General features: G+C 50.5%; 1 protein-coding gene across 1 annotated transcript in view; it reads right to left on the bottom strand.

Moving 5' to 3' along the window:
* Window positions 1-1,062: 1,062 nt before the first annotated feature.
* The window catches only part of LOC114843241 (semaphorin-6C-like), a 58,260-nt gene continuing 39,256 nt past the window's right edge, over window positions 1,063-20,066 (bottom strand). Inside the window, exons 3-5 of the mRNA XM_029129600.3 lie at window positions 6,418-6,618; window positions 3,640-3,754; window positions 1,063-3,088 (exon numbers count right to left, since the gene is read on the bottom strand). Coding sequence (XP_028985433.1) covers window positions 3,001-3,088; window positions 3,640-3,754; window positions 6,418-6,559 — 345 coding nt within the window. The 5' untranslated portion in view covers window positions 6,560-6,618 and the 3' untranslated portion in view covers window positions 1,063-3,000. The remainder of the gene's footprint in view (window positions 3,089-3,639; window positions 3,755-6,417; window positions 6,619-20,066) is intronic.

The raw sequence follows: 20,066 nt of genomic DNA, 5'->3' as shown, positions 1-20,066 counted from the left end.
AGAGCCGCTGAGTTAGACAAAGCCTACTCAGACGCATCAGAGCAGTTCCATATCAGCTTCTTTTACACAGAGCGAGGCTACGCCCGCACCACGTCACGAACCTGCTAATTACATAGACCCAGTCCCATGACATCATCAACGCCCCATCGTCCAGGACAGTGGAGGAATGGAGTCAGCGCTGGTCAGAACGGCGCGTGCGTTTCTCGTCTGATCGTCCACGGGAGGAGAGCGAGGCAAACGGTAATCCAGGATTACAGCGCTTCCGCGTGTCAGTTCATTCTGCTCGCTCTGGTGGTGTGCGCGGAGCCTCGGGTGCACCCCATCTATCTTCTATCTTGCTCCAAAGTCCTCCTCTGGCACCATCGATGGCTCATCACCGTGGACCACAGCATAGACTACGAGATAATGAGCTCCCGTTGCCTTGTCCACGCCCGCCCCCCCCCCTCCCCCCCCCCCTCCCTCCAGACAGACGCACGCTCCGGCTCCGGCTTTCCGTTTCCGAAAAAAAATGTCAGAGCTTTTGAGTAAACAAGGCTTCAAGATGGTCGATAAATTCCTATTGGTTTTAAAAAACCCCCGCACAGCGACGACATGCAGACGATTACATTCACCGCTACAGAGAACCTGAGGTTGTTTCAACCATAGCAAACACTCAGCAGGTTTAATGAAGTCAAAGATCTTCGATTCACATGGAGCCTGAGTGGAGCACAGGGACAGAAAGCAAAGATGTGGCTCGTCCTCCACCAGTAATCGGAGATGATTTTACAGGAAGTTTTCGTTTTTGAGCTTGATCTCAAACAGGAACGTGTCTCCAGCTCTGAGACGACAGACGTCGTCAGGTTAATGGACTGAATTAAACGTCAGGATGCAAAGAGTTCTTTTTCTGCCTCCTGCGTCTTTGCTTCTCCTCATTTATTTTACGGAGGCTTTTGTTTGCGTTTGATAATCATCCAGTGCTGAGCAGCAGCACAGCTTTTCTCCCCAGACTCCCCACAGTGTTACAAAGGCGAACGACACAAGGAACACAAAGCTCACTTCGTCCCATGAATATATGATGGGCTGAATTATTCTCTTACTTCCTCTTCCAGTCGGCTTCTGACATGATCACACGTTATAGAATCTTTCAGAGACGCTCACAGGTCCAGGTAATAGTTAAATGCCGGTGTCAGAGGGCTTTAATAATTAATGAAGCATCTTAGCGGCGTTTGTGATATTACTCATGCTTTTGGGCAGGTGCGAGTCGATGCAGCTAACAGCAGCAAACACAAACATTATTCACTGAAATTCTCTGTGTGTTTTGCTTCTGCCGGAGCCCGCTCTCATTTGTTTATGTACATTTTAAAGCCTTCATTTAGCTCCTTGTTGTGCATCCCTGCGGTTTGTGCCTGCGTTGCCCAGCAGCAGTTCCAGTCCTTGGATTAGCTCCTTCTGATTGGGTTTAAACTATGGTGTCAGGATGAGCAGGGCCCTGCAGATTTGTAAAACCATGAGCAGGAGTCTGGAGACGAGGGAGCCTCTCACTCTCTACCTACATGAATTTAATTACACTGAAGATGCTGCAGCACTCGGGCTCCGGCTGAGACTCACAGCACGTCCACCGCCAGCGACTCACTGAGGCAGCTGTTGGATTGATGCATCCAGGTGTTAGTGTCACTGCTGTAATAAACGCTGGGCATTCTGGGGACGTGTTGCTGCAACGTTCAGCGCCTGAATCATGTCTGGACATTCATTCACACAAACACCAGCCGTCTGAGACACATTCTCAATAATCCGCCCCAATTTGTGAGAAAAGGTTTGAGGCACTTTAGGCATTTGTATTCACATCAACATTTTATTTAATGTATTGTGTTTGTGCATTAGTGCTTATGTCTTATGGATGAGTTGTTTCCTATAATACCACGGGGCTTTGTGCACAAAATTCAGAAGCGTTTCTTATAATAAACTCGTTACGACGACACTGATGACAACTTCTGAGTCGTCTGCAGAGATGGTCGTGTGGAAACCCTCCGGCCCAACTTTAAGAATATCTGTCCCATTCAGCAGGAGTCAGCGTTATGGTAATAGGTCATGTCTTGTCCACGCTTGATTTGGTTCACTAATAATTACTTATAGGCACCAGGGCCTGCAGGGGGACGGCGCAGTGGAGGAGCGAAATGAAGAGATGGTTTATAAATGAAGCGCTGAGGAGGGGATGCACCTCGTTCTGCTCGTATGACTCACGCTCTAACGACCCGGCTCAGATTGATAACAGGAAGAGAGTGGGAGCGCGGCGGCACAATAGGGCCACGTCTTCCATCATCTTCCCCATCATCTTCCGTTCCTCCATCTGGAGGTGGCAGAGGTTTGATTGAAAGACTAAAAATGCATCATTTACACACATTCAGCATCTAAGATCACAAACCCGGGGAAAACAGACCGACGCCGTGTCTCTGCGCCACACGGGGATCAATACCTTCGAGTAGCTGCCTTTTCCCAGTGAATGTCCGTGTTTGCCACTAATCTAAATACAAGAAAACAAACGTCCAGGCCTCCGAGAGCTGGGATTCAAGTACAATGATGTTTGACAAATGAGATTCGGAAAGGAGGGAGCGCGGCACTTCAAAAGCAAGAGAGCGGCGCTGCTCTCGCACTGGAAACGTGTCGGGAGTGGGATTGTTTAACGCGCGGATGAAAACGAGACGGGAAATGGGAGCAGAGCGAGAAGAGACGTTATCGAAGCCGCCGTGGACTCAGCTGTTTTAACGTTACCCAGAGAAAAATGTCAAGTGAAGCCGGGTCATTCAGAGTCTCTGCTGGTAGCGCACAGATTAGTGGTGCCGATTCTGACGGATCAGAGGGATCAAACGCTCCCTAAAAGGAAAGTTCTCAGAAGAAGAACAGACGACAGCGGGTTTACATAGCAAACGGCACAGAGAAGAACTCCACTCACTTTGCTGCGTGGAGACACAAGGTTTTACACAAGGTGACTCCTAATGGAAACGAGGTGAACTCAGAAGCTGCTCAGTCATGACGCTGGACGGATTTTCCTACCTGCTGCAGGATTATCTGCTCAGACGAGGCGGCGAGATTGATGGCAAACACATGGTCCCTGCAAGAGACGAGTTAAGGCAACATTAGTGCAGCCACCTCCAAATGCCTCCTGTCAGCTGTGACAGCGCCTCTGATCCCGCTGTTTCACCAGAACATGCAGCCGGACCGAGCGGCGCTGTGCCACAGCAGAAGCCCGATCCACTGACAAACTTTATTTGCTTTCACGCTTCAGTAAATTAAGTTTTGCAACACCAGAACTTTTATCCACATAAATCATTCTGTGAAGTGAGTCATATCATTTGTTGGTCGCAGAGGTGGAAACTCTGAAGTCCACTTAGGTGCATTAAGAACCCATAGTGTTCTGGGCTGGGTTCTTGGCAGGAAGTGCACTACAGTTTGAGTCAGAGCCAAAAGCTGCAGCAAAGCAAAATGGACCGAGGCTCGAACTTTTTAAAAGGGGAGAAACCTGCAAATAGGCTCAAAAAGCTCTCAGACATGTTAAGGCTAAAGTGGCTTCATGTGGAGAAGAACAAACTGTAGGTGTGGTGCAGTAGGTGGAGGTTTGCTGTCTGTGTCCAGCTCCACGCTGACAAACAGCTGATGACTGACCGGGCAGCGATGTAGAGCATGTGGTTGATCCTCAGCATCCTCTGGAAGTCCAGGCCCAGGCGGAGCGTGTCATTGTCCGACATGAGCCCCTGGAAGCTGGGGTAGAGGTAGGACGCTGAGGGCAGAGCACAAGACACACGCCTGTGAGCATCAAACCTGCAGCGGTCCAGTCAAAGCTCCACCCAACGAAAAGCTGCGCCGAGCGCAGGTTAGCGTCTCAGCTAGAGGCACCAGCAGCTAAACGTTCCCCTCAACCTGCGTATTTATGAGGTGGGAGCTTTGGCCTGTGCTGCAGATCTCCAGCCTCTAAAAGGTGCAAAACAAAGAACGGATTCATTTAACGGCTCCCGCTAAACGCTCCAAAGTCCGGGGACTCAGCGGAACAACACGCGTCCGTCAGGTCGAGCTCGTTTACCCAGAACCGCGAACGAGATCACAGGTTCACAGCGGCGCCGCCACGACTCCGCTTTCATTACGAGTGGAGCCGTAGAAACGTGTATCCACAGGCAGATTATGCATGAGATATGTTTATGCATTAATAAAACATGGTAAACAGAGAAAGCGATAAGATGGATGTGGAGCAGATCTGCCAATTTTTAATCCACCTTCCCTCCTCCCACTCAGTCAGACCAACTCACTGCAGCCGAGACGCCAGCTTCAACAATGGGAGACGCTCGGTGCACATGAAACGGCACAGTGACAGCCAGTCAGCGACGGACATCCACTACAAAGACATGGCTACAGGCACAAATGAAATTAGTGTGCTGAACACTGACACCGGGCTGTCGCCCACATCACAGGCTTTTCCAGGGGAGATTCGGCTCAGGGCTACAGCTCCAGATCTGTGGAGTCATGTATTAAGTGCCCTCCAGCCTCCCGTGTGACCTGGGCTGCTGCTGAATTAGCAATCCCCGCTAGAGATCCAGCACAATCTGCAGCGCGTGTCTCTGCAGGGAGCTGAGCCAGGCCCTAAACGCTCATCTCCAAGCGACGTTTAAGATTTAGGCGCCCTAAAGTCTGGCTGAGTGCTGGACCTCGTGCGCTGTCTGCTGAAGGACACTCCCAGCGGCTCCACGGCCGTCCCCGCCATCGGCCCCCAGGCGCACCAGGATTTCCAATTACTCTTCAGCACTTCAGATCCAAACCTCCTTTAAAGTTTAGGGGGCAGCCGGGGAGCTGCTCGGGGCAGAATCCAGGAGCAGCTCGGCTCCTCCACGTTCGAGCTCCTCTGACCAAAGTCAGTTCATAACATAATTATTGTTTACAAATGAAATGTATATTTGATGGCTTCTGCAAATCCCTTTATCTTATCATCGCTCCTGGACTCGCTGATCACACAGAACTACTTCACATCACATCATGTCAGGCTCCAGGAAGCTGTGATGATGAGACAACACGATAATAAACAAAGCTGGCAGGTTCATCAACAATGAGGAAATGTGTTACTGAATATTAATACATCCCAGAAAGAGCGGCTACAGTGGCGGTTGCTGTATTTATCCAGGATGCGCTGAAAGGACCCGATCAATGGTAAATCCCTCCACAGACGTCCCAGAGGAACCCCGACGTGGCCGACAGCCGTCGATATGGACAAAAATGCGCCTTTTAGCAAGGATAACTCAGGTTTCTGTGGAGCGATTCCTCATCGGACCGGCTGACGAGCCAGACTTGCAGTACGTTGCAGAGGATTTAAAAGGCGTGAGCCGATTCAGGGACGGCAGCGCGGCAGTAAAAGCCAGCGGTTTTAAGACGCCCGTTTAATTTTAATCGACTGAAGCGTTGAAGCAGCAGGACGGACCTGCTCGAGTCCTAGAGCTCTGCTCCGAGTATTGGCTCAAATGAAGCATGTTGACACATAAGCAGGTCCAGGAATAGGAATATCTTCCCTCGCACCTAAATCCGTGCGTCCTGCGCTGCATCCTGCTCAACGCGGGCGGGTGACTCAACCGCCCACCTCCCCAGAGAAAGTAACAAGTGGGTGTGAATTCATAGACTCCAGACTGAGGAAGTGCCACGGTTCATAATGGACGTATTAGAGAGTTGTGCAGACCTTGTGCTGCACTGTCATCTGCTGGAACCAGAGGTGACAAATTGCTCTCATTACACCTGGGACGGAGCTCCACATATAGGACTATTAGCGTAGCTATTTCTGCTAATGGCTGCGTTACTCTCTTCCAGATAGATCAATTACAGTGTGCGGGCCGTGGTCTCAGCCACCTCTTAAGTCTATTATGGGCCATTACATTGGGCTGCCAGGGGCTCTTCTATGGGCCTCCGAGTGACGGGGTGGCGTTGATGGGTCCCTGTGGTGGCTGATGAAGCAGTGTCTTAAGTGTGTCAGGGATGTCAACGATGCTCCTCAGTCAAAATGATTCCTTGTATGAGCTGAACCCGTGCGCCGGGTCACGTGTGGGCCCGGTTATTGCTGCCACTGATGGACTGTAGGAGCCGAACGGTGCCGATCCTTATTAGCTCTGTGATATTCATCGAATGCAGCTCACGCAGCTATGAATTAGGGGGGTTTGCTTTGTTTGGTGGTTTGCTGCAGAAACGCTGTTTTCTAAGTCCAAGTCAAGACAAACACCAGTAAAAAAAAAAATAAAAACAATCCTGGCAACGGAATAAACCTCTACAAATATACTCGCTGCAAACATGCCCTTAAACACATCCACCTCACTGAGCCACGGTCCCCAGTGATGAGATAATACCTCAGTGGCTCTGCTCTTACATCCACTGCTGCTACAGGCATCGCCATGGCAACGCAGATTTTGAACTTACATTCTCTGCCCACGATGCTGATTGGTTCCAGGTCCTGGGGGAACGGCGTGGCCCCTGAGCAAAGCCGAGGGAGGACGGCGGCGAAGGCGAGAGCCAGGAGGGCAGGCAGGGCGGGCGGAGGCGAGCCGGGCAGCGGCCTCATTTTGGCACAGGGTGAGACCTCCCTAGAAGCGCATGGCCCACGGCAGCTTCACCTCCCACCTGGAAGACACACGGTATTATCTGGGTTAGGCTGATCTGGGTTGGGTCACATTAAAACCAAGCACCCGGTAAATGCATGATGTAAAATGATAGATTAGACGACAACAGTTACACAAACAATGAGCAGCCATGTTTCTATTAGAGTTCACTGCTTTGTGAAACAGGCAGAATGAGACAAAAGAAGCCTCTTCTCCATCCAACTGTTTGCACTGGATGATGACTGATTTAAATGCTGAGAACCATAGGTCAAAGGTCACAACATGTTCAGGATTGCAGTGCATGAGGCCAGAAGAGGCTCCGACCTCTTCATCACCTCCAGCAGACTCGGTCACACGTGACTTGGCCTGGTGAAACCTCCACTGAGAGGAGGACACGCCCTCCACCCGGCGCTGATGTCAGCAGTAAACAGGGGGTGAAGGTCTGCGTGTGTAAAACTACTGAGCTTTGGCTTCGTGGTCTCTGTCTGTGTGATCTGTAGTCACATCCAGTGGCCGTGAATGAGAGGATCAAACAGATGTAAATAAATGTAATACAGAAAACGACTTAAGAGTTGAGACAAGGTCACTACTGATGCAGACAAAACGATGTGTCTAATGTGTCTAAGAAGTTAAAAAATAAATCCACCTCCTCCGTCCCCTACATGTATTCACAGATATCACTTTCAGCATATTGGCTTCAAAAAGCCGTGAGAATGATTACCCTGAAATGAATGAATAGATGAAAGTCGAGTGTCTGTGAGGGAATAATTAAAAACGCTGCTCGTACACAAAGCTCCGACTGTGCTCAAATCTTAATTTCCACATCTGTTTGATATCTGAGGGGAGAGACTGTGGCAGATGGATGGCGGAGGGATTTGTCCAATCAGGCTTTGATGACCTGCACTCGCTGCCAACTTATTAAGGGCAACGCGTCCTCCAAAGGTTTCTCACAAGCCCTCCCAAGTTTATGCATAGTGACACTTGGCAGCGAGACTCAGGCCACATGCTTTTAAGTGGGAGCAGCAGATAAAGTCGGCAGAGACATGAACCGTCATCAATATTGATAATAGTCTGCATCATTAGAATTCAGGGGAGAAACATGCATTTAGCAATGAGGTCAATAATGATCACAACTACTGTAAGACGTGAGCGCTGATTCAGACCTAAAGGAGCAGCCTCAGGAGTCATAGACACACACACACACACGCGTACACGCACGCACGCGTACACGCACGTACACGCACGCACGCGCGCGCGCGCGCACACGCACACACACACACACACACACACACACACACACACACACACACATACACACACACACACACACACACACACACACACACACACACAGGTTTTACCTGCTCAACACCACTTACGTCGTGGTTTGACCCAGTGCAAACAGCAGGGAAACATCAAATCAGCAACTTAACAGCCCACGAGACGCTCGTCCACACTGACGCACAGACCAAGTAGTTTGGTGATGAGCTGCTGCAGACGTTTGCTGCATCGCACCCAAGAGTTCACCTCAGGTTTGAGGAACCGCATCGTGACGAGTTGAAAGGAGGAATTTTCCTGCAGGCCTCGTCAAATTCTGGATTAAAACGCCGATTGCTCCATTATTGCAGCAGAACAAAAAGCCTCCTCTGGCTCTCAGCTGCTAGAACCAGGTCACGGCGCTCAGGTACTTTCCAGGTGGAAGCCTGTCAAAAAGCAGCTGGCTCAGTAGGAACTGAGGTCTGATGTGGAAACAGATGACTGAGCGTTCAGCCAGATTCAGGTTTACTGCACTAAAACCAGGTCCGATCAGTTCAAACGAGCCGCTTCGGCCGATGAAGCCGTCACCGCCCTGTGCTCCAGGCGCTTCCAGTCACTTTGGCTTAAACGGACTGGACTCACTGGGCCATCTGGGAGACACTGGCAGCCAGCTCGTCTGTGGTTAGAGGACGCTCAGACACACACTGATCACCTGACAGCCCACATCCACCCATAATTACACACTCGAAGCCTTTTACTGGGTTAATGCCACTAATGAGACTAAATGAGATGATCCTAGGTTTTATGGGTTCAGGTGGACTTTTATAAATTCATACATAAACTCTGGCCACTAAGTGTTTTATGTTGTATAGTCCTCCACTTGGCTGCACATAAACCTCCTGTAAAAGTCCCACTTAAGTCTAAACTCAATCAGCTGCTTGCAGCCGGTGGCGGAGGGGAGCTCCTGGCAACGGTCCTGCCTTCACTGATCCACCGATGAACAGACCGGACCTGCGCTGAATGCCTCAGAGTCTGATGGCTGCCGTCCCACTGTCCTGCACTGAGCAGAGGAGGAGGAAACAAAGGCAGTAATAGTTCTATTCCACGGAAAAACACATTTCTACAATGGAACTCAACGCGATTTTTGCAACGTCAGCGTCTCAGCGACTTAGTGACGATCATCAGTTAGGGATGAAGGTGGAGTCGACCCAGTGTGTGATGGTTGTTCTTGTCCGAGCAGCAGCATGGAATCTTAATTCGACACGAAGCAAAACAACCCATGATATGAGCGGCGCACGCTGAGACAAACGTCTCATTGTCCCGGCCGGAGCCTAATTGTCCCTCCTTAAACTCCTCTTGGACAGTTCATCATATCAGCCATCTCGCTGCGGGTCCCATGACACGACTCACACAGCTCATCGACTGCTCTCCTCCCCCTCCTGCTGCGAAGCAGACCATGTGGAAAAAACGACGTTTCTCAGGCGACGCAGAGCAGTTGGGAATAAGGACCTGAATGCTGTTGTTTGGGCTAAACTGGCTATTTCTCAGGACTAATTTACAGCAAATGTTATTGCAAATTGGAATAATGATCAAGGAGCACAGGGCAATAATGTCCCCCACAGGACAGAGGCGGAGCCTCTGGCCCACGTTACAGACACACTGAACCTCGTACTCAGTGACTTCAGATCCTAGTTCTCCTGAAGACAGAACTCCTGTTTGGTGAGCCCTGAAGGTTTGATCCATGCTTTCGTGCAAACACTGCGTCTCCATTTTCAGTCCCAACCCCGACTCCAGAGGTCCGTTGCCAGTGTTCGGTGTTGCTGATCAGGCAGCTGCTGTGTAGAAATGCTTGGAACAGCTCAGCCAGTCGGGTCGGGCCGGGCCGGGCCGTTAAATACGAACTGGGCGTTTCAACAACAGAACCGTGTCAGCGGCCACATTGAAGCCTCCATTAGCTCCCTGCGTCCAAAAGCAGTGACTGCTGGCGTCTGGCCCTTTCTCAAACGTTTTCAAAATAAAAAAAAAAAAGTAAAAATCCATAGTCCCATGAAGTCCTTCAGATCTTGGATTAGCATGTCAAACAGCCTGTCCTCAGCATAATGGAGTCCCTACTTCAGTGTCTGCACTGTGCCAGGCAGGCAGAGGGCCACGCTGGTATCCAGCAGGAGCTGAGCCTGTCAGGGGAGGTTGGGACCCCTCCTCGCCATCAATGCCACTCAGTACCTCCCCATGGGAACGCTGCTATAACTCAGCACCACAGAGTTCAGACGAGTGAGGGTCGTCCCGTCACAGAGGCCATTGATTGTCACCCTGCGTCTGACTACTCTACCTCTCTCCTGGTGGAAGAATCCCCACAGATTAGAGTGGTGGGCTTATGCTGGAGCGTCGAGGCACATCTTTAGAGGACTCACGTCAAAGTGAACCCGAGCTGACAGCAGGAGCCAACAGACGTTGTGGAAACCGTTCGGCTGCTGCACTGATATGAGTGCAACAGATGCAAATATTGGTGTCTCGCTGAAAGGCCAGTGTTAAATAAGAGTGGAAGCTGTTGTCGGACTGCAGCGCATGGATAAAGTTACGCTGCCGACGGTCTAACTCTCAGGACGTCTTCCTTCAGACAGACAGTTGGCCAGACTTCACACAGAGGCCTCTATGCAGGACTCAGACAGTGAGACCATTCTCTGATCGATCTGCGAAACCGCTGCAGGCGTCGTCCAGCCTCCATGTCTATTTGCAGGGGAGAGAGAGCCCAGAGGGTCGAGCGAGGACCAAGGCACAGGCCCCTTCGTTTGTCCGTCTTCTGTTAATTATTTAGATTCATCTTCAGAGGAGCCTAAAATTCCCCGACCACAGTCTGCTCCTGTCAATCAGAGCCCACCTCCAATTCTCAGTGGACCTCATGGGATTTTCACTCAAGTCGCTCCTCGGGGTCATGTACTCAAACGCATCAGCTTAATATATGCCGGCCGGCATATATAAACCTGTCGCCTGCGCTCCACTTCATACATAAAAGTGAATGCTAACTAGCCTCTTCCCCTCTCAATCTCTCTGTCATCAATAATTCACAGTGTTATTGAGAAACACTACCTGAACCCTGTATTGACAGAAATCCAAGCACCGTCATTCCCTCAAGGGCGTCATAATTGGATACCCCGAGGCTACTGCTGTGAAGTGCAGAGCAAGAGGGAGACGCACACGGAGTGTTGTTGTTTTCTGTATTTTGCATGTTTCCATTTTTACCTTTCTATTCCAGACACCAACAACCAAAGTCAGACAGTGAATTAACTGGAGGACAGCCCCTTGGGAGCGTTCAGAGGTGAACGAGGAACGAATTAGTAAATCAAAGGCGACCGTGGAACAGATTTAGTTGATACAACCATGCATTAAAAACTAGATCACAAACATCACGAGGTTCAAGCGTCTGAGGACAGAAGGGATCACACTCAGACTGTAAAGAAGGGATTGTTTATGCTGATACTGGAAGGGATACAGCAAATATCACCCAGGTAGGAATATCACAATCCAAACATTTAATATTTACAACGTAATATGAACTGAACTGCGAATGGAGGATGAAAATATGCTACTAACCTTTGAAAGATTAGAGGAAGAAGCCAAACAATTCCAAATCTAAGACTCGCTTCGGTAACTGGGCCGATTCGACCTGTGTTGCTCCTGAGCCCCACAGGTAGAAGTGGACTCTTGGTGGTTCCGAGGCTCCGTTTGGGAGTGAGCCTCTGATCACTTGTGTGATGTATACTGGGCTCTAGCAGCCACAGACTGGGTGTCAACACAGTAAGAAGGACACACTCTCACTAAATCCTGGAAACAAGAAGAAAACCTCACAACAGCAGACGTGTGTCAGAGCGGCCAAGACGACGGCCGCGCGCCCAGACGGCACCATGGGAAACGGGAGCGAGGGGTTTCTGTGCTTCTGATGCCGTTTTCTGTTCCGCAGGAACTCAAACACTGTCTTTCATTACGTTGGAGCCGTTTGACAACGAGGTCAACTATAAACCGTATTAACAAAGACCAGACTGAGGAGTGCGGCTCCGAGCGGAGGACGTTCACTTCTCCGTTAACACGGAGGCGCTTTGATCGCCTTCTCCCCCGTGGCACCAATTAGCTCGCTGCACTGTTTGCATTCTAAAGTCTTTGCCCGTTGCTGTTGTGAAAGACATCCTGAATGAATTATCAATCTACCGGAACTTTTATTCCCTCCTGACAAAGGGAGAATTCTCAGCATCTCTCTGCAGTTGGGCTCATTCAAATGAGGGAAGTCTACACGCGTCGAAGGGACATCAGATACTGACTTTCCTGCACAAATCACAGCAGTTTCCCTCCGAGTGAAAATCTTTCATTGGACTATGATGAGCTCTGACGGCCTCTCGCTGCTTCGACAGAGGAAGAGGTTGCATTTTTAGTCATGCAAAAACAGAGATTCACGCTCCAAAGATAAAACACAGGAAGACGGATTAGTTGAGAATTGATCAAAGGAAGATAAATAGCCGTGAAGATTCTTCCACTGCCTTTATTCCTTGTTAGCAGAGGCAATCACGCAGCCGTCACCTGGAAGATCCATCCCTGTCACATTAGCCAACAAGATTATAAAGAGGAAGCAGGGAGGGGGAAGAAAGCTGCCGAGAGAACGTCTCACAAAAGTACATTTGGTGAATTTCATTTGAGCGGGAACAAAAGCAGCGAGGCCTGCTTTTATAAATGAACGATTTTTGCAATCTGAGTGGTCGATGCTGATGAAGGGAAATATAAATCAAGGGTAAGAGTGAGGCTGCTCGGCAAGAGTGCCTCGCAGAGATAATGGCATCATCATGCCTGTGTGGTTCGCTGTTCCTGGGAAGATTAAACACTTTATCATTGTCTATGGGACAAGCGCTGTCTGTACATAGAGCATGCATCCAATTACCAGACGTCTTCTCTGCTCAAAGTCGACATCCACACATCAGCGTTGTCACGCGCCGGCAGCTTTCAGAGGAGAGATGAGAAGCGACGGCGCTGTTATCGCGGCGGCGCTACCTTGCAGGGCAATCGCCCATGGTGGCAGCTGACCTCGCTTTTATTACCGCCGTCTCTCACCGATGATATCATCTAAACACATACTGCAGGACCTCCAAGCTTCAAGCTCAGTTTACCTCATTTCATGACTCTAACAACTCTGTCTGCTCCCAGATAAGTCACGGGCCGGGGGCAGTGCTACGGCGAGACCCCCTCACCTCGACGCCGAGGCAAAGGCGGCGGAACCTAGAGGAGGAGATGAGCTGGATGACGCTGTCTTACAGCTCACTAGTCTGGAATCAGCCAGACAATCAATTCCACCACTCAGTTTCAAGCTGGCAGGTTCCGCTTCAACATCAGGGAGCTTCCCAGGCGCCGGCGCATCAGCGGCGCTGCAATACTGCGTGGAGATGCAGGAACTCATTATTAAATGATTCCTCTAAGTCTAATGGCTTTAATTCAATTCACAGAGCTCATGGTGAGTTCCGGATCATTCGTGACGTACGTCCCCCACTAGAGATGTCACTGTCAGCAGGAGACGTTGGGACTGAAGCTGCAAAAACAGCCAATAAATGTCAAACATCATTAGCTGCTTTTAATAGAAGGACGGGTTGCGAGAATGCTGGTCCCGTTGGCTCAGCTCCGTCGGACGCCATGAGCGATAAAAGGTCCACCTGAGCTCCAAACCCGCTAAAATCCTAGCACACATGAAAGGCCGCCCGCAGCTGAGCTAAACAACCAAAAAGTACAAACTGTGCCGTCGTATGATAAACAGCTCTCCGCTCCCGCTCTCCAGTGGAAGCTGAAGAATCAACTGCACGTTTCTGCAAAGTTAGATTAGTTCTAACTTTTTGATTTCACAGTAAATCCTCGTTTGGAAAATCTGATATATTGTTGATTGGTCGCACAAATACTGTCTGTCTGCAACCAAGTGAAACATGAAATTATTGAGACTATTTTTTCTTACTTCTCACTGTAAACACACTACAGGTTGAACCCGTGACCTTTGTAGGCGAAGCTGGGGAATTCACTGCATCTCCTGAGTTGACACATTTATCGGTGCATTATCCATCTGAAATTGGCTTGTGACCAATAATGTGACCTGACGGATCTAATTGTGCTCATTCTGAGGCTGCAGCAGAAGCATCATTCACTGATCTTCAGCATCTCAGCAGCAGTGGAGTGTTACTAAGGTGTCAGAGCTGTGGTAATATGGCCTTTCCAGCACTAACGGAGGATCAGCCCTTATCTGCCTAATCCCCCAACAGTCATTACAGGCGACGGAGTCCATCTAATTAGGGATCAAATCAGCCAACAAAGATCAGCAGACCTGGCACCCAGGGTTACTGGGAATTGTATGGCGGTCGTAATTACAGTGCAGTTCTTCAATGACAAGAGCTAAATCAGTGAATATACTCATGCTGTCTCATGTTCGGGAGGAAGATTGTTGTGTGTATTAATCTGTCTGAAGAGTTGAAGCCAAAGAGAAGAAAACGAGTTTAACAAAGAGCCGCACTGAGAAGAGAAAATCAACAGGAAGAACCTCTGCAGCGCTCGACGTGCTGCCGACTCGGACCGAGCAGCAGAGCAAACGGGACCATCCATAACACGGCTACCGACCAGCCAGTGAGAGCGCATGACGAATGCACTGGGCCCGTCCGATCGGAGCTTCTCATTAGTCTGGGGCCATTACTCGTGGGTGAAAGCGACTGCGTGAAGGAGCCGGAGGAGCGAGCTTCACGTAGAGAGAACTTACAGGGTTCAGGATGACTCACTGCGACCTGTAGCAGCCGTGATGCAGCCGTGATGCAGCCGTGAAGCAGGATCCCAGACTCAGCAGCTTCTCCGGCTCTACCAGACTATTACTACTGTCCACTGGTTTACAGCCAATACGGGTCAGGTTGCGTCCACGCCGGCGACTGGGACGGAGCGCTGACCTCTGACCTTCTGTAAATGCGTGTTTACACCTCCTCTTTCTTCGCACCCATCATCAAACGCACAGTAGCCGTTACCTAGCAACCTTAAGTGAACCCCCGCCTCCAGCCTCAGTGCCAAGTTCTTTCACACTTTGCCATTATTTACGTCCAGTTCTCCAGAGGAGTGCGGCTGCCAAGAGCTGTGACAGAAACAAGGACGCGCATGCGGTGACATATACTGTGAACATGTGCCACAAAATGATGCACGGAGCCAGAACACACATTCCTCCCCCCGCCGTGCTACAGTATGTGACAGCATGTCATGCTCCTTTCAGCAGCAGAGGCGTCGCCGCCGGACGCGGGCGCCTGCGTCACCTGTGTGGCCAATCAGCGCCTGCTGCTGGACCGGTGACCTCACCGCCGCCTCACGTCCACGCGGCCCGACTCACGTCAGCCCAGGACGTACGGCCGCGGACTCGCTTCCTTGAACTGGTCGTGGGGTTCATCAGGCACCGGCCTCTTTGCTCACGGCAGATGACTTTTTCCAGCCTTCTTGAGGAATCCGCCGCCAAACTGACCTTGACGCTCAACTGCAGCATATTTTTCATTAAGTGTGAGGCTGCGCGGTGTCGGCGAGCTGCTCCGGGGACGGGGACAGTGTCTCACACAGGAGTCAGACTGGAAATGTACAGGGCTGCGACAGGGACACGCTCCCGTTCCACAATCAGTCAATATCTGTTGCTCAGAAAGGGGCCAAATTCAGCCAGACCAGCTAATCGCCATTCAGCCGTTACACTGTATCTCAATTAAAACTCAAAAGGCTCGGTTTCCCCAAATTAGCCATTTTCCAGAAAACGATTGAGGCAAATTCACTTTAATCTCTGTGTTTTCATTTCCTTGTTTCCGTCTCAGTAATGTGCTTCTGCAGATGGCTTCTCACTGTGCTTAAGCCCCTCAGCTATGTGCTGGTGCTGCCCGGCCCTGACAAACGGGTCTTAATCAGGCTTCTCAATGATGGAGCACATTCTGTCATTAAAAATACAAGCCTTTGAGGCTTGCTTGAGCCTCTCGCCTCCAAATCTTTTGGCTTCAGCCAGGCCTGAGCTCTACATCTATGGCTGCTTTGCACTCAACTACTGAAGTTGGGTCCATAACTGCATGGCTTTTTAATCCATCTTAGCTGGCCGGCTCCCAACACTGCCACAGCTTTCACTGTGGATAAAGAGCCTGTCTAAAGGAACCAAACCCAGAAGTGGATCACTCACTGAGAGGTCCTCGTTCTGTTAGTTTGCAGACGACTCAAAGAGGAAAATGTTCTGTATCTAGACCAGCGAAGATTGGGCAGATTCAATGTTGCAGGAGATTTCACAGGATGACCTTAAGCTAATAGTTAACGAGGAGGATGTGCGGGTTCACAAAACAGATGAAAAGCAGAAAATTTATTCACTACTGCACTGGAGAGGGTGTCCAGTGAGACGGCGTCGAATGGAGAAGTGCAAATGACCGAAAGGCTGAAAAACACATCTTTTCCATCTCAAGCAGCTGATTTAGTGAGTGGATCCATTTTAATGTGCACGGGATCATCTGAAGGGTGAAACCAGCAGGACTTAAAGGCGAACGTTTATGAGCTTTGTAATAATTGAATTCATTTGAGTTCAGTCTTCAAAAACCAAAAGCATTCCGCGCCGTCGAACAGCTGCATGAACGAAGCCAGACTCAGACCTGCAGCTTTGACCTTTACGTGTTTAAAACACACATATTAAACGGTTGCTCATTTGAATAGTAATTATAAACAGGCTGCTTCAGAGGACTCCCTGACTTTCACCTCGACGCTGAGTGAACCCAGCCTCATTAGGTGAATTAGCTGAATGCTCCGGAGCAGACGACCAGCGAGGAGCGCCGTAAACGGCGAGCGCTCGCATCTCACTCCCGACGCACGTTGAAGCCGAATGCTTCCGCCACGAGCTCCGGCGCCGAGGCTGCACTCAAACTCCGCTGCAGATTTGTTTTAGCACTTCATATTCTGCCTCTCTAAAAATACAGCAAATATGAACAGTTGTGTTTATGATGAGTAAGGTCTGCACAATGTTTGTGCTGACAGTGAAAGAGCTGTTATCACAAACAGGGCCGTTCTTCCCTCAGCGCCGTCTGTGCGTTCTCAACCAACCCGGCTCCAAATCCTGCCCAGCGTCTCAGTCTCCAGCCGAGTGACGACGCTCAGGATCTGTCCTCTTCCTTTCCTCTAAGTGGACAGTTCACCTCGGACTGAGACGTTGCGTCAGCCGAGTCGCCGCGCGCCGGGTAATTAGCTCCGGGAAATTTAAAAGTCAGCAAAAAGTTTCTTTGAAGTCAAAATATTAGTCTGTGAGACACGTTTCGAGGAAAAGTCGATGCGGTTCACTGCGGAGTTCTAAAGCTCATCAGATCAACGCTGAATACCAGCGCCAGCGCTAATCAATAACGAAATCATTCCTCTTTGCTTGAGAGGAGAAGCCACAATGGGCATCAGCTGTCTGAGAACGGCACTCCTTTGTTTTCTCACTTTTCATCATCCTCCCTTCATGTTTCCTCTGGTGGACAGAGATGCTGAGGAGCGGCTCCCGCTCAGATGACGGCGCAGACGCACGCCAGCATCACGTCTGCGGATCGATATCCTCCGCTTAAGGCCGGCAGGAGCTCAGAATGTTAAGCAACCGTGGGAAAGTTATCCTGTGGCTGGGCAGGTGAGCGGAGCTAAAGCCAGCAATTACCCATCTCCCCAGCCAAGACCAGAGCCTGAGCCATTTACAAACGCCTTCATTGGAGATTCATTGGTTTTTCCACCGCCAGCGCCGACGGGCTGTGGATCGCAGATAGAAATTGATGCAGATAATTCACAAACACATTTAATAAAATGTGTCCATCACAGTAAAACATGATTACAGTTGGGACATTAAAAACACATTCATGTCTACCTGTTGGCAACGGCAGCTGATTACGGGTCAGCTGCGAGCGAAGGGCGAAGGCGACGCAATCTGCACCGCAGTTATTCTTCCACAAAACAATAGAGGGATTTTCACACAAGTCAAAGCGTCGCTCAGATACAAGGTTAAAGCAGCAAACTGAGGCCCAACACAGAAATAGTCTGAAAAAGCATCTGTTACACAACGGCCGACCTGATGAAAAGATGATAAATAACTAAAGCATTCAGCGATTTCTCAATCCATGATGCTTCCTGCAGCGTCAACAGTGCGTCTGCTTCTACCTTCATGCTCGTGTTTAATGGATGCATGTTAAGTTCCCACCCACCTGACTGGGGACGCCGCCTGATGCACAGTCCCAGGCCTGTCACACAAACTCACCTAACCAGTCATGTTGCAATGGAGCGCACCCATGGGGATTTAAGTCACGCTGCACCAGAGCCTTGTGGGTAAACATTGTTAAGACAGCACCACTGTAAATAGATGCTGCGCGTCTGCATACGACGCCTGAGCTTTAGACTAGTCCCACCCGCCCGCCATCAGTCTGGGCTCTGGGTGTCTGTCAGAAGCCCTCAGCCTCCCGCCGCCTGTGAGTGGAGCCGAGCAGAGCTCCTGTGACAGCAGCCAACGCCTCTGCTGCACACATCATTGATACTAATGGGGAGGGAAAGCTGGTGCAGGGTGGCGTGTGTGTCTGTGTGGGGGGGGAGTCAGGATTACACAAGCGGAGCGTGTGCGACGCTGAGGCAAACGGCACCACGAGCAGCCTCCTCCCGTCACCATCTGCCTCCTCTGTGCCAATTTGTCACGGCACATCCAAGTGTGGCCGTGCCCTCGTTTAACACCGAACAAGAGCACAGCTCCAGGAAAAACAGGAAGAGAAGGAGGAAATGAGGGCTCTGACAAAGGCTGCGGTCCTGAGGGGAGCAGCGAGGGGGGTCACATGGAGTCTGTCACAGGGATGTGTGCTGGTGACTTCACTGGCTCAGGTTCAAGTCTGAACCGCAGCCTGTAGTCTTTCCCCTCGGAGCAATTCATTGAAACGGAGAAGAGGATTAAAAAAAGTTATGACTAAGTCTGAGAGGAAAGTTTGAACTCCTATTATCTTCACGTTGGCTCTGATCCTCTTCAAATGATTTGGTTTAGTTCACAAACAAGCTCCTTGTTCGTTTGTGAGGAGCATGTGGGCTTTGAACAAATGTTCATACATCCCAACTATGCATCAAACTATGCTTCACTTAGTGGGAAGGATCCAGTGCTTACATTGTCTCCGTGCCTCCGCCTCTCGCTCACACTCTTGGCACCAGAATGCTTCTATTCAACTCAGTGGTCCGATCACGTTTCACGCCTGTGCACACGCGCTGACTGATGTTCTGTCCCATTTTAGCCCCTTTGATACGTCTTTGTGTCATCAGCAACGACAGGCATAAAAAACGTGTCGGCATCAGGGACCTCAGCAGCGCCACGCCAGCGCCCCTGTGAAACCAGCTCCTCAGCGGAGCCTGCCGTGGGCGGGGCCTGCCATGGGCGGGGCCTGCTGTGGGCGGGGCCTGCCGTGGACGGGCCTGCCGCCAGCAAGCCTGCCATGGGCGGAGCCTGCTATCGGTGAAACACAGATCCTCAGTGGAGCCTGCTATGGACGGGGCCCAGCCGTGGAAGAAACCTGCCGTGGGCGGAGCCTGCTCGCCAGCAAACCTGCCGTGGGCGGAGCCTGCTCGCCAGCAAACCTGCCGTGGGCGGAGCTTGCCTGCTGCCAGTGGAGCGCTCACCTGGCGCCGGTGTCACAGGCGTGCGTCCAGCCAACGCAGGGATCACAGCACAATTGAAGGGGCCCAGTGGGAGCATTCCAACCGCCAAACCGCTGCAAATAAGAGCTCATGCAAACAAAGCTCCCGCTCCTCGGCAAAAAACAAAGTGATTTTTACATGTTTATTTGTAAAGCAGGGCGTGTGATGCAGAGATGGAACTGAAAGCTCTCAAGAGTCTTTTTGCCGTTTGGAAAAAACACTTGAAAAAGCACAACCTGCGTCGGCCTAGACAATTAGGTACGGGAGTGTTGGTGAAGGCTATTAACTGGCGCCGCTCTCTCCCCATTACTGCGGCCAATCACAGCCTCACGGGGAGCGCACTCCAACGGCACAAAGCAAACGCCACATCATATCCTACATTTGTGGTATTAAGCCAGTGTTGTGCAGAACGAGTGTGTGTCCAACGTTTCAACACAAGTTAAACCCAAAGCACCGTAAATGTTCAAAGCTATAAGAGAGCAGCTCTTCTGTAACCGTGGAGGAGCAGCATCTACCGACGACCTCTGACCTCTGGGG

Source organism: Betta splendens, chromosome 16 (assembly GCF_900634795.4).
Source record: "Betta splendens chromosome 16, fBetSpl5.4, whole genome shotgun sequence".
NCBI lineage: Eukaryota > Metazoa > Chordata > Actinopteri > Anabantiformes > Osphronemidae > Betta > Betta splendens.
The sequence above is the reverse complement of the archived record's forward strand: the minus strand, read 5'-3'. Positions and strand labels throughout refer to the sequence as shown.